Source organism: Euprymna scolopes, chromosome 41, assembly GCF_053919585.1.
Source record: "Euprymna scolopes isolate OS-2025 chromosome 41, ASM5391958v1, whole genome shotgun sequence".
Taxonomy (NCBI): Eukaryota; Metazoa; Mollusca; class Cephalopoda; order Sepiida; family Sepiolidae; genus Euprymna; species Euprymna scolopes.
The window spans coordinates 38,207,916-38,223,773 of record NC_136522.1 but is presented as its reverse complement, the minus strand read 5'-3'; the positions used below and the strand labels follow the sequence as shown (position 1 = coordinate 38,223,773).

Below are 15,858 nucleotides of genomic sequence, written 5' to 3'. Positions count from 1 at the left end.
TTAGTTAGGAGAGGTGAAGTTGACTTCCTATCCTGTCCCACATTCACTTGGCTAGGCCAGACAGACCATAAACTAGTTATGGGCCGGCTGAAGCTAGGGAATAGGCCTAAGTTAGTGGGGAATTAAACACCTGGAAAATTAAACACCTCCCTTCTAGAGATACAAGACTTCCTAGATAAGAGAATTAATTAAAAAGGCATTAGTAGGGGTGGTTACCGAGAGTAAGTGGTGGTTAGATCTTAAAGCCAAGACCAGAAGCTTCTCCGTCAAGTATGCCCAGTGCCTTGCACTAGATAAGGCCAAGATGAAGAAGCAGCTAGAGCAGAAACTAGCTCAGGCTACGGGGGAGGGTGATAGTGTTAGTCAGGAACTAGCTAAGCAGGACCTTCTACACGAGACTAGCGAGCATTACGAAGGCCAAGTAGTTAGAGGTAGGCTTAGAAAGATAGGCAACGAAGCAGTCAATTCTGATGCGGACGTGTTCTAGGCATGGCTCGGACAACGTGAAACATCCAAATGGATGCACCTTGAAATCGACTCAGGAGATCTGCGAGGGGTTTCAAAAACATTTTGAGGAGCGTTTTACGCAGCAGCCCAATTTTCCAGTCCTTAAATTTAGTGACAATTTGGCCAACTCTTCCTGTCTCGAGGCGACTAGAGCTAGTCATGATGGCTGGGTGACGGATCAGGAGGTTTTTACTGCGTTGAAGCAGGTCAGCTGTGATAGATTGCCGGGACTCAATGGTCTGCCATACAAACTGTATTTGAGGCTGTCGCCCATGTTTCTGCCTCTTCTGAAGGATGTGTTCAACCACTGGTTTGCTCAGGGATTCATCCCAGGGTAAGTCACCAAGGGAGTGATCACACTGCTGAGGAAAGGTGACGAGCATGGTGGGGAAGAATTAGACCACTACTCTGCTAAACACAAAGTTGAAGATTTTGGCCAAGATCTTGTTGAATCAGCTGCAGGTTGTTATCAGCACCTTGATCGAACCGGTACACTGTCAAGAGGAGATTGATTCAGAACAACTTGCACCTGATCCACACAATTCTAGAAGAGGAGATAGAAGACGACTCGGAAGCCGTGCTGATCACTTGAGATCAGTCTCCAGCTCTCGATAGGGTTAACCATCGCTTCCTGGTATCTGTCTTAGAGGCCGCTGGTTTTAAACCAGACTTCTGTAAGTGGATCTCTGTGATGTATCATCAGCCCACAGCTGTCATGCAAGTCGACCAAAAAGCGCTCAAAACCTTTTGTTATCTCTTGGTTGGTTCGTCAGAGTTGTCCACTGTCACCCCTGCTCTACGTCCTGGCATTGGAGCCTCTGCTCCACAAGCTGAGACGCAGGGAGGCAAATTCGGCCCTGCACAAAATTATTATACCTGATGGCTCAGCCGTCAAGATATCCATGTTCGCCGTGATGTCACGGTCTTTTTCTCGAGCTTCCAAGACATCAAGATCATGTCAGAGGTACTCGCTCAGTACGAAAGAATTACAGGAGCCAAGATAAACCACAGCAAGTCGGTTGGACTGCAGTTGGGCGCCTGGAGTGGCAATGCAAACCTCCCACCTCCCTTCAGCTAGACAGATAGCCCGGTTCGGATCCTCGGCGTGTGGTTCGGACCGGGTCTCCAACTTGACAAAAATTGGTCGGAGGTACGGTCCAAGGTGGAGGCTGCGGTCAACTCGTGGCTTTCCATAAACTTTCCTTAAAGGGTAGAGCTGAGGCATGCACCACGTATGTCTTTCCCCTGCTCCTTTACTGACTGACCGTACTTCCCCTGCCTGCACAATGCCTAAAAGCTCTCATTGGACTCTTGTCCTCACTCCTTTGGGACAGAGGTGGGCAGACAGGTCTGTATTCAACATCCATGTGAGGGAGGCTTGGGAATGCCGGACTTGAAGTGTAATCGAGACACTGAGAGGCTTGCCTTCCTGAGCCACTATATGTAAGATGATCAACCATGGCACCCCGCGGTTACTGCCGCCTTTCCCAACATCGTTCTCAACACCTCTGTCGAAAGCCGTCGCATGTCGCGGAGAGAATCTGCTGAGCTGTACTAAAATGACTACCAAGGTCCAGCGACCTTGTAACTGCTACCCATAGGGAACTCGACAGGGATCTAGTGAGGGGAGCCACCGATGACCCGCTATGTGCATGTTGGAATCGCAGCAGAGTGAGATCCGTTCCGCATGAAGTTGGGCGCCAGGTTCGAGTCATCTGAACAATTTGGAGTTCTTTCTGACCTGGCGATTGGCCCAAATATATTTTATGCTTATTTTTAATAATAAAAACATGTAAAATATATATAAAAATGCATAAACTTTTTTTATCAATTTTTTATTGCCCAAGAGAAAATAAGAAACAGGAAAAATTTTGTGTTGTTAAATGTAAATAAACATTTTCTTTTTTCATGGATGTAAAAAAACTAAAATTTGTTTATTATTTACTTATAAATTAAATTATTAATCCTTATAAACCTATTAAAATGATATTATATCCTTATAAACACATTAAAAATATTTATCATTCGTTTTTATTAAAAAAATTTACCAATCGTTTTCATTATTATTAGATTTTTTAATTTTTGACAATTATTTATTGTTCGTTTTTAATTTGTTTATTTAATTATTGTCCAGTTTCAGTATGAATCGAATTGTGTTCTTTTTAATACGATTTTTAAATAAATTTTATTTTTTGAAACAACAAAACACAACACCACACAACGAATTGTGTTCTTTTTAATACGATTTTTAAGTAAATTTTATTTTTTGAAACAACAAAACACAACACCACACAACTTTTCCTTTTGAATTGTACTTGTTTTTATTTTTTATTTTTTATTTCAGTTTTAGTATAAATCGTGTTCCTTAATTTCTCTTTTGCAATAAAAAATTAATTGATAAAAAAGTTTACATATTTTTATAGGTACAGGCAAAAACGGATGAATAAAGATAGGGGGACCTAGTTTTGAAAACTAATTTATCATAATTTTTAAGTAGGTTTCTGACCACTTTTTGATTGTATTTGAAAGATTAAAAAGGAAAAAATATTTGTACACGTTAAAAAAACGTTACAAAAAATGTTTTCACGGCGAGCTAACCAATTCAGCTAAATTTTGAAGTTAAATAAATTCATTGTAAAAATCCTTTAAAAGATAAATATTAGTTTTCTGGGTCTATTTTAAAGATAATTACTAAGATATTAAAGTTTAAAAAAAAAAAAAAGAAAGAAGCCCAAAAAGCGAGCAATTTTGCTCTTCGCAACAAACGTAAGTTTTGTAAACACAGAATACACGGAAACCCAAAATTTCAGCCAGTCGAAAGACTGTGTGAAAATGCCGTCATGTAATTAAAAGGAAGGAAGGGGGGATGCTAGTTTTCTTCTTTTTTTTCCCAGACCTGCATCTGTACATTCCTATCCTGAACGTTTGTATCATTTTTACCATTTTTTAATTTAATTATATTTCTATGTTCCTGTTTGTAAATTAATTTTTTTTTTCATTATTGTTCAAGATTATATAAACGTTATATGTTACGCCAAATGTTTCACATTCATGCAAGCAAGGAAAATATTAAAATCTTACATATAAAAATTATGCAAAACCTGTAATTCAAAAAAAAATATAGAAATATTTTTTGCAATCATAAATTTTTTGTGTGAAAATAAACAATGATAATATTGGTAGTTCGAGAAATTAATATTTCTTCGAGTTATATCGAATTCATTTTTCGTAATGTTCCTGTAAAAATTATATAATTTTTTTTAATTGTTGTAATTTACGATACTTTATTTTCATAAAAAAAGCAAAAGTAAATTCATTTTTTTTACTACAGAAAACCATAACTTCAGTAAAGGTATTTTTTTTTTTATTTAAACAAAATAATACATTTCTACAAAGATTTAAATAAAAATAATGAGTTCAATATATTTTGTGATAAAATATTGAAAATTTCATTAAAATTGGTTAATTTCCTAATTTTTTGGTAAAGTTTTAAGTAAAGAGTGGGGGGGGGTCATTTTGAGCATCGGTATTCATTTTGCACGTACCTATATTTTAAAATTGTACCCATTTTGTGCTTCCATACCTCAAGTGACAGACGTGCGCGCCACCTGCCGGCATGTTTGAAAGTTAGGGCCTGGCTTTATGTGCAATGAAGTCCACTGATGCCTGCCCACACCTACGAATTTGCAATGTTTTTATTCGGTTCAAAAATCAATACAGACAAATTGTTGAATATGTTAAATTTGGGAATATGAGTTCAAACTAAAAAAAAGAATTATACAAAATACTGTTAGAAACTTACTCAATATATGTCAGCCAATGTCACGGTAACATATATTGAGTGGGTTTCTAACAGTATTTTGTATAACTTTTTAGTTTGAACTCATTTTCCCAAACTTAACGTATTCAACAGAGACCTCGCCGCCATTTGTCTTTTTCAAATATATCAATAAACACTATAATTTTCAAACTGAATAAACATTTTACATTAAATAAAAAGGCTGACATACACGAGTGCTACCCTAGCAGTGTCATAAACCAACATTAAAAATGCGTGAAAAAAATTGAATAATTCGACCTCTTATCTTTCCAATTCAAATTGTAATTCAAACCCTAATTTTTTTTTTTTCAATTAAAGGAGTAAAGACCAAAATTTTAAAAAAATAACAGATTTAATAGCAAATTATGCAATATTTGTTTTTTTAAAATCGGTTTTCTTTAAAAAACATTGGTATTCATGCAGAGAGTGATCCGTGCTGGAATAATAAAAAAAGCCATTCTTAACATTATTTTTTAAACAACTTTAATAGTTTATTTTGGAAGTATATTCAATAAAGAAAATAAACAACCCACTTTAAAAAGAGAAATTACAAGTTTTTTCTATTTTATTTGCAGTTTTTTGTTAGGGGTGCCAAAAATTTTGACACACCTAGTGCTATCCCTCTAGCGAAATATGCATCGGTTCCGATGTTGTATGCAGTTCGACTTAGGGAGCAATTATTATTTTTACAAGGAAAGAATTTTTGCGGATGTGGCCTAGTTTTTTTTTAATTTATTTATTTATTTTGGCTTGAACTTTGGGCTTTGCGAATTATTTTGTTATTATGATTTTTTTCTGTAGTTTTGTTTGGATAGGTATTGGGGGGGGGGAATTATAGTTAACAGGAAAATTGGTGCAAGTCCAAATTAACAATTGTGGCGGTACTTGTACAGTTTAGTCAAGACATTAAAAAATGAAAATATCGAAAAGGCAGACATCTTGGATTTGTTCTAAATTTTTGTTTGGAGTTAAGAACACGCCACGGGGAGATAACTCAATTTAAAGCGCCGCCACTCCCTCCCCATCTTTAATACTAGCTTTTCTTCCTAAAAATCGAACCTTTTGCTCGGTATCATAACAAATTGTTTTTCCGCTGTAAAAAAAAAAAAAAAAACTACTTGATGAAATTAAGTGAAATTTTTTTTCGGAGAACTTCATTCCATAATGGATACATACAATTTAAACTTTTTCCAATATTTTCATTTTTTAATGTCTTGATTAAACTGTACAAGTACCCTTGTGGCGATAAACAAAAAGCTTTAGCGTGTATCTACCTCTCATGAAATGTCGATCGAAACACAGTGAAATGTTATTGTTCTGCGCTATTTTTAAATAGTATTTTCAAGTTTAATTAAAGTTTTACGATACCTGTTTTTATTAAATTGTTAGGTGAAAGTACAGAATAGTTACACAACACCCCCCCCATCCCCATGCTTTAGCGTCATTATTTTAGCACGGCTCAATAAGAGTACTTTTTATTTTCTTGAATAAAATAAAAACTACTCGACGAGAACACTACACTACTGTCAAAAATAAAAAATAAAAATTTAAGTTGTTCAAAACATGTTTTTTTCCTAAACGAAAAAAAAAAAATTCCCATTAAGCATTGGGGATTTTTTTTTTTTTTTTTTTTTTGGTGCAAGTAATGATCCACACTCCACAAGTAATCTTTTTTACGTACTTGTCACTGCATGAAAATGTCATATTCCAAAAATCACGTAAACCGATCAAGTAGTTTTTTTTTTTATTTAAGAAAATCAAATATTATGAGACATTTTATCGAAGAAAAACTTCACGCCATCTAGTTTTTGAATGATACATTGCTAGCGACACCTATTGGCAATGTTGGGAATATAAGACCAGAAAGGGGCAGACAATCGACTTTCCACACTATAGAAAAAAAAACTTGGAAAATTAAGACATAAGTTTTTGAAGATGTTGAAAACGAAAATAACGTTTAAAACGAGTAGTTTCCAAGATATGAAGACATGTTAGTTTAAAGAAAGTGAGGTATCACTTTTCGGTACTTGTGCATTTAACGAACCAGACGTAACTCAGCATTTGCTCGGTTTTGTCCGACGCATGACGGATATAACCGAGCGTTGCCGATTAAGCAGACGAGAATTTCGCTATCAATTGGAAGAGTGTCACAACTCAAGAAACGCTTATTTGAAGAGAGTTAAAAAAAAATTTGTTTTAAAAAGATAACTGACGAAATATTAATGAATATTACAAACCTTGCGGTCCAGCTCCAGACCCAGAGGCTGCACTAAACTTTTGCCAGCAACGGAAATTGTTGGCAGAAGAGAAAAGATGTTTACATTATGGCCAGGATTGTATACTTGCAAAGAGAACAAGCCTTTCCGACGGTTATGGTTGGAGGTTTAGAAGTGTAACATGTCGTCGATGGACCTCCATTAGGATTGAGACCTTCTTCTCAAAATCTCAACTAATCATCGCATGTATAATAAAAATAATATACTTATGGGCGTTCGAGATGGCATTTACAAAAAATTGAGAAAACTTAAAAATTTTAGCATTTTTAAGCTGTAAGCAACAAACAAGTCCATCTATTGCTTCTCTGTAGTGGAATAATATGAATATATAAATCGCTTAAATAATTAAATAATTCGTGCAAAAGAGGAACAATAAATTTATTTTAAAGACAAAAAAAAAAAAAATTTACACAAAATAAATGTACAAAATAAATTTAACAATGCATACTTGTCCATATGCGATTTTCTAAAAAACTTCTTTTTAACACACAAAAGGAAAAAAATATATTACTCACAGTTTGAGTTTTCACGCCTTTTTTATAATAAGCAGACGACATTTTCTTTTTTTAACAGCATAAGACTTTCTGTGCTTTTAAAGCAAATAAGCTCTACAATAATGCAAGAAACAATTTCTTTCATGGAGAGTTCTGGGTTTTTTTTTTAATTTGTAGAAAAGTCTATAGAAAAAAGTTCATTGGTTTCTTTTTCTTTTATTCTTCTTCTTTTGAAATCTTGCCAGACAGCGGCAATTTTATGAAAAAACAAATTCAGAGGCATCTTTTTCTTGGGAAAAATTTGGTTATGAATCTGAAAAGGAAATAGCTGAAAAAAAAAAAGCCTAAATAGGAGAATGTAGCTTTTAATATTCTTTTTTATTATATTTAAAAATTAAAATTCCTCTCTTTTTTAGAGAATATTCTGAAACAATCTTTGTTTCAATTCTCTTAAATTCTTTTTAATTTATTATTTATCTCTTCAATAAATAATTAATATTTCTTCTTTTTAAATCAAGTTACTCTGACTTCAAAATATATATATCGGATCTCTATCCGAAAAGTATTTCCCTCAGGGAAAAATAATAAATTTCTCTTTTTTCAATTTAGTCATTTTAGACTACAAAATATATATATCGGATTTTTTATCCGAAAAATAAAATAAAATTCCTCTGGAATCTTATTTCAAAATTCACTGAAATATTTTGAATTTCTCCCAAAATATTTTAAAACAAATTCTTAATATTTTGACTGTCAAAATATTTAAAAATTTGGTACTGGTCGCGGTAAGAGTTCCCTGCCGAACACCCTCAAAAAACAATGACTTCTCCCCACGCAGGCGCAAAGGACATGTTTTAGTTGCCATAGTAACAAAACGATCCTTAATTTTTATCGACATTGTTTTACTGTTTATGAATATTGAAATAAAATACATTACTACACATTTATTAATAATATCTCACTTTTAATCACTTTTATCGACTTTTTTTAACTTTTTTTTTTACTTTATAATAGCATTTTCTTTTTAAATGACAACGTTAATGTTTATGAATATTGAAATAAAATACATTACTACACATTTATTAATAATATCTCACTTTTAATCACTTTTATCGACTTTTTTTAACTTTTTTTTTACTTTATAATAGCATTTTCTTTTTAAATGACAACGTTAATGTTTATGAATATTGAAATAAAATACATTACTACACATTTATTAATAATATCTCACTTTTAATCACTTTTATCGACTTTTTTAAAACTTTTTTTTTACTTTATAAAGATTATAAAAAAATTGTTTAGTTACTTTTCTTTTTAGTTAATTTTAATTTTATAATTTATAAATTTTGAATGGTTCGAAAATAACATTGATTAAATAAACAAACGTATGTAAATGTAGGGTTTGTATTACTGTACACATAGATTCGAAAAAGTTGTCAAAAAACAAATATATAACAAATAAATGTTATCAAAGGCAAGATAATTTACTTTTCTACCAAACTGGATATATTTTTCGTGTTTTTATTCTATGTAACATATTTATTCAGCTCGAAACCCATACAGTGTTTACCGATGTATTGGAACATTCAAGATAGCGTCTTATTCTCTCTTTAACACGGTAAGTGTGGGAAAAGATGTTATAAATAAAAAACCGGATAAAATACTGTTAAAAACTCACTCAATATATGTTACCGTGACATAGGTTGACATATATTCGGCGGGTTTTTAATACTATTTTGTATAGTTTTTTTATTTATAACACCTTTTTCCATACTTACGGTGTTAAAGAGGGTGTGAGACGCCATCTTGAATTTTCGAATACATCGGTAAAGACTATTTTTCGAGCTGAATAAATATGTTACATTGAATAAAAACACAAAAAATATATCCAGTTTGGCAGAAAAGTAAATTATCTTGCCTTTGATAACATTTATCTGTTATATATTTGTTTTTTGACAACTTTTTCGAATCTATGTATACAGTAATACAAACCTTAAATGTATCACCATTTTGTGGTACTAGTGCACTTATTGATCCGTGCTGAAATAACGTTATTATTTAAAAAGCCATTCTTAACACGGGGAGGGTGTTTTGTACCTATTCTCTACTTTAACCTTACAATTGAATAAAAAAACATTAAACTTTAAGCTTAGAAATACGATTTAAAATATAGCGCGGATCATAAGTGCAAAGTGCACTAGCACCCATTTTCTTATTAATAAATGTTTAGTAATTATTTTTCTTTTAATATTCATAAACAGTAAAAACGTCGTCATTTAAAAAGAAAATGCTATTTAAAAAAGAAAATAACATTGATTAAACGTAAGTAAATTTATTATTCTATCACCATTTTGTGGTAAGTAAATTTCAAGAACCGCCGACAGATGTCGTTTGTCAGCCAACGAACCGGGGTCGATAACTATTGTTGTAATGAAAAATAAAAGTTTCATTCAACACATAAAACTAAAAACACATAGAAATGAAAAAAGTTGGGAAATTATTTTAATATTCATTTTAAGAAAATGCTATTAAAAAAGAAAAAGTCGATAAAAGTGAGACATAAACAGTAAAACGTAGTCATTTAAAACAGAAAAGAAAAAGTCGATAAAAGTGACACAAACAGTAAAACAGTAAAAAAAAAAAAAAAGAAGATATTTATTAATAAATGTGTAGTAATGTCTTTTATTTCAATATTCAATATAAGAATAATTTCAATATTTCATATATATAATATTTCAATATAAGAAAAGAAAAAGTCGATAAAATTGACACATAAACAGTAAAAAAAAGAAGATATTAATAAATGTGTAGTAATGTATTTTATTTCAATATTCATAAACATTAACGTTGTCATTTAAAAAGAAAATGCTATTAAAAAAAGTTTTAAAAAAGCTGATAAAAGTGATTAAAAGTGAGATATTATTAATAAATGTGTAGTAATGTATTTTATTTCAATATTCATAAACAGTAAAACAATGTCGATAAAAATTCAGGATCGTTTTTGGCAACTAAAACATGTCCTTTGCGCCTGCGTGGGGAGAAGTCATTGTTTTTTTTAGGGTGTTCGGCAGGGAACTTACCGCGACCAGTACCAAAATTTTTTTTACGGAGAATTCTAGATTCGAAATTTAAGAACAATTTGTCTCGGCCCTTCGCTACATTTCTAGTTAAAAATCTACGAAGAAAACATTTTAAAAAAGTATCGATATTTTCTCCGGAGAGCAGAAAAAAATCCGAACAGAAATATTTTCCAATCTGGTAAAATTTGTTACGAAAACTGTTTTTCTTTTTAGCTTTCTCATTGGCTGTTTTGTGTCACGTGATACATCACGTGACACAAAACAGCCAATGAGAAAGCTAAAAATATCGTCTGCTGAATTCAAATAAACCGCTCAAATTCACAAATATTGGAAAAAATCTTAAATCCGTTTTAAAATAAATTTTACAATTTTTCTTTTTTACTGAGCCTTTTTGAGTTTTACTTATTTATTTTTTATTTAAAAATAAAATTCTCTAAAAATCTCCATCGCGAATGTGGGTTACGTTCTCGCCACACAACTGTGGATTGGAAAATTTTCCTGCGTGATATATGCAGGGACTATTTGGGTTAACCCGACTATTTTCTTAGAAATAAACAGATTGGAGGCCCAGGAGGCCATACGGTAAAAATCCCCGAGTCCGTTTTTAACCGCAGAAAACACAACGTCGGCAGACTTCTGACACCGGTCTGGGTCTTCGGTGGATACGACCCCGCCGAAAAGGAGGGTTTCTGGGTCACAACTGTGGTGACACTACTGTACCAAATAGGAACGCCGAAACCCTCCTTCCACTAATAAAAAAAAAAAAAAAGTCCTTGTTTCTGGCGAAAAAAAATGTACAAATAATCCTTGTTCCTGACCCCCCCCCAAAAAAATGCTTTTTATTGCCCCTTTTTTAGGCTTTTTTCCATTTAATTGACATAAAGAGTTGCAAAAAATATGGTACTTGCAGTATTTTACCCACCGATTTCACGATCTTAGCCGAGCGTTGATCGACATCCGTCGGAAAACGCCGGAACATGGCGAGCGGTACGATACTCTATCAGCCAATCAGGGCGCTTCAAACGAACGCGCAGCAGACGAATAATTTTCATTGAAATTACACACATAGCGTTTCATTTCAGTTATTTTATTGTTCAAAGTAAAAATACACAGCCTTTCATTTCAGCTTTTTAATTTAGCGATAAAAAAAAAAAAACCGGGAGCTGTTGGAAACATATTTATGCGAATTTATGTGGAGACAAAAATTTGGACACAACCCTTTTGTCTCCATAATAAATCAAATCGCGGAAGGCTACCCGGTTTGGGAAGGAGCTTCTTTCCACATCCTCTGAAAACCCTTTGCTCCCTACTTTGCCTCTCTACAGTCAGTAGAAAATCTTCCAGTCGGAACTAAAGATAAACAGTAATTGTTGTCCCCCCCCCACAAACATTACTGAAAAAAACAAACAAAAAAAAACATTGTTCTTACTGTTTAATAACGTTTTGTTAAAAACAAAAACAAAAAAAACATTGAAGTGTTTATTACTGTTGCTTACCCCCCCCCCCCAAAAAAAAAAGCTATCGGAAAACAAAATGAACCAAAAAAAAAAAAAATATTCAACAAAATAAATTTATTTTACTTTAAAAAAAACTTACGGTAAGTGTTTGTGATTTATTTTATCCAAATTTTTTGTATTAATTTTATCCATTTTGTTGTGTGTGTGTGTAATATCTTTTCCTTGTAATGTTGTTGCTATTCACATACTTTTAGCGTTCTTGCACCGTGGCGTAGCTCCGAATTCTCGGCTTTCGTCGGCGTTAACGCCGAAAGCGTTCGTCAACGCTCGGCTAAGATCGTGAAATCGGTGGGTAAAATACTGCAGGAGGAGTACCAAAAATATATATATATTAACTTTTACGTGTTTAAGACATACAATATGTTTTTTTACGTTAAAAATTGGAAAAAAAAAAAAAAAAAGTCAGACAAAAAAAAGTTTCCTATTATTTAACAATTTTATTTGTTTTATATGTATTTATTTTGAAAGCAGAAAACAATTTCAAACAATAATAATAAAAAAAACATAAATGAACGGTAGGTTTTTGCTTTTTACTTATTTAATTTTTTTATGTTTCTTCTGCATTTTACAATTTCATTGTACAGTTATTTTGTTGTAGCGTTGTTTTTATTTTATCGCCAACGCTCGGTTTTATCCGGCTGTTGACGTCATGTGCCGGACAAAACCGAGCAAATGCTGAGTTACGTCTGGTTCGTTAAATGCACAATGATCACCCACTTTATGCCAACCACTAGTGTAAAACTTGAATTTACGCCGCTGAAATACACATTTGCCGAATTTTTGTTGGAGGAGCGTCAACGTGTGTGACATTTTCATGCAGTGATAAGTACGCACATTATAAAGATTTTTGGTACTTGTGCATTTAACGAACCAGACGTAACTCAGCATTTGCTCGGTTTTGTCCGACGCATGACGTCAACAGCCGGATAAAACCGAGCGTTGCCGATTAAGCAGACGAGAATTTCGCTATCAATTGGAAGAGTGTCACAACTCAAGAAACGCTTATTTGAAGAGAGTTAAAAAAAAAAAATTGTTTTAAAAAGATAACTGACGAAATATTAATGAATATTACAAACCTTGCGGACCAGCAGCTCCAGACCCCAAAGGCTGCACTAAACTTTTGCCAGCAACGGAAATTGTTGGCAGAAGAGAAAAGGTTGTTTACATTTTGGCCAGGATTGTGTACTTGCAAAGAGAACAAGCCTTTCCGACGGTTACGGTTGGAGGTGTAGAAGTGTAACGTAACATGTCGTCGATGGACCTCCATTAGGATTGGGACCTTCTTCTCAAAATCCCGACTAACCATCGCATGTATAATAAAAATAATATACTTATGGGCGTTCGAGATGGCATCTACAAAAATATCTCCATCGCGAATGTGGGTTACGTTCTCGCCACACAATTGTGGATTGGAAATTTTTACTGCGTGATATATGCAGGGATTATTTTCTTAGGAATCCCCGGCAGATTGGAGGCCCAGGCCATACGGTAGAAATCGACGAGTCCGTTTTTAACCGCAGAAAACACAACGTCGGCAAACTTCTGACACCGGTCTGGGTCTTCGGTGGATACGACCCCGCCGAAAAGGAGGGTTTCTTGGTCACTGTAGCAAATAGGAACGCCGAAACCCTCCTTCCACTAATAAATAATAATAATTAAAAAAAAAGTCCTTGTTTCTGGCGAAAAAAATGTACAAATAATCCTTGTTCCTGCCCCCCCAATGCTTTTTATTGCCCTTTTTTTAGGCTTTTTCAATTTATTTGACATAAAGAGTTGCAAAAAAAAAAAAATTAACTTTTACGTGTTTAAGACATAGACAATGTTTGTTTTACGTTAAAAATTGAGAAAAAAAAAAAAAAACAGTTCAGACAAAAAAAAAGTTTCCTATTATTTAACAAAAAAAATTGTTTTTGAAAACAGAAAACAATTCCAAACAATAATAATAAAAAAAAAAACATAAATGAACGGTAGGTTTTTGCTTTTTACTTATTTAATTTTTTTATGTTTCTACATTTTACAATTTCATTGTACAGTTATTTTGTTGTAGCGTTGTTTTTATTTTATCGCCAACGCTCGGTTTTATCCGGCTGTTGACGTCATGTGCCGGACAAAGCCGAGCAAATGTTGAGTTACGTCTGGTTCGTTAAATGCACAAGTACCAGATTTTTTATAGTAAAAAAGATGGTACTTGTATTGTGGACAATTTATAGACTTGCACCTTTTTTTTTTATTACCATATTTTGAAAAATATGCACATGATCTAAAAATGTTTCAAAATTATCTAACATTTTTTTTCACTTTTCATGTTATAAGCCTCTCTATATATGGCCTCCTCATCGACATGAGACCATTTCATTTCTCCCTATATGTATTTTTTAAAAAATCATATAACAAAATAATTCGCAAAGTTTAAGCCAAAATAAAAATATTCATCCCAACAACCAGTCCGAACAAGCCAAAATAATCAGAGCCGACGCGTATTTCGCTAGAGGTAGCGAAATACGCATCGGCTCCGACGTTGTACGCAGTTCGACTTAGGCTCCCTAAATAAGAAAAAATCCACCTAGTTTTTCTTATTTATTTAGGACTTGTGTACGTCCGCCAAAAAAAAAAAAAAAAAAAAACTTATCCAGCTAATTTAGAAAATAATTTTCGAAGTCGTTTCAACTTGTAAATTGTAACGGCTTTTTTTTTCTTTTTAGCTTTTGTTATAATTATTTTTGAAGTTTGGATTTCAATTCATTTTTTTTAATTATTTTGGCTTTTATATATAAATTAATAAGTATATATAATTCTCTTACTAATATCAACATGTGCACTCAATTTTCATGCAGAAAAACATCTATTTTATCTGGGAACATTTATTAGACACAAACTTCATCTTTCGTTGTTTTAAGCAGTTGAATAAAATTAGAGAGTCCGACAGTGAAGGATCTGTGTGGGACAAATAAGGTTGTTACTGGGGTCGATTCGATTGGATCACATGTACACACACACACTACACACCTACCTATTATCTCTGTGTCATTATAGCATGGTCATTGATAGGTAGTGCCACAATTTCGTATCCACTTCAGGGCAGCTTGAACTTCAAAACAATGGAAAAATTCAAATTTCGTTGACGAAGCATCATCACGATCATAGTAAATGCTAGTTATCTCCCTTGGATACGACAGGTTGCCAGATTTGGCTTTTTTAAAGTCAAATTTCGCAAATTTAGCCTTTTTATAAAAAATTTGGCATTTTTAAAAATTTGGCTCTTTTGCCCGGAAAACTCGTTATCAGGGTTTGCCAATTTAGCTAACTTGTGCTAATCATTTGGGAAAAAAGAAAACAAATGATTAAAATAAATCGTTCATGAATTACATTGTTTTTTAACATTTGAATTCTTTAATATAAATAATAATGTGACAAATAATTTAAATAACATTAATTAAGGGTAGGTATGTTGAAACGGTTTACTGACCAATATTACCAACTAATTTTGTCTCTTTTTTCAGTAATGACAGCGAATTAATCGACTTATTATTTTGTTGTCTGAGATTTGCAATTTCTTAAAACTGTTTATTTCAAATGTTAATTTGTTTTCTGGGGGTTTGTGGATGTGATCCTTGTGCGCTATAATTGGATACAAAAATGCATTTTGGTACTTATACAGTTTAGTGACGACATTAAAAAATGGAAATATTGAAAAAAATTTTTATTGTACGTAACTGTTATAGACTGAAGTTCTCCGAAAAAATATTTCACTTCATTTGATCAAGTAGTTTTTTTTTTTTTTTTTTTACAGCGAAAAACAATTATTTATCACGACGACGTCAACGTGGCCATTTTGGAAATGTACCTAGCAGAATACCTCCATTTTAGGCCAAATTTCGCAATCTAGCCTTTTTATTTTCTCGCCATATTTGCGCACAACACATCTGCAATTTTTTTTACGTTTTTTTTTTCTTTTTTTTTTTAATCTGCAATTTTTTGCGTTTTTTTTTTTTTTTAATAAGAATACTATTGAATATGCAAAGAAATTGAAGAATGCAAAGAATTGAAGAATTTTTATATGAGATTATTTTCGAAACATGCGCAGTTGGACACGCATGGATGGATAACTTCGAAACTTCGTTTATTTACTTCTGTTACAAATTTAAAAAAAAAAAAAAAAAAAAA

At 32.7% G+C, this 15,858-nt stretch overlaps 1 protein-coding gene across 7 annotated transcripts in view; it reads right to left on the bottom strand.

The window, feature by feature from the left end:
* LOC145266478 (RNA ligase 1-like) overlaps nt 1–14,866 on the bottom strand; it is a 485,995-nt gene extending 471,129 nt beyond the window's left edge. The window contains exon 1 of one of the 7 annotated variants that reach the window (XM_080122193.1): nt 14,705–14,866. Coding sequence is in view for 4 of the 7 variants with exons in the window: in XM_080122188.1 (XP_079978314.1) it covers nt 11,774–11,826 (53 nt within the window). In the remaining 3 variants the exon portion in view is untranslated. Of the gene's footprint in view, nt 1–11,773; nt 11,927–14,704 lie in introns of those variants that run through there. The other 6 variants (XM_080122194.1, XM_080122195.1, XM_080122188.1 and 3 more) reach the window with 6 other exon arrangements.
* Between the last annotated feature and the right edge of the window lie 992 nt (nt 14,867–15,858).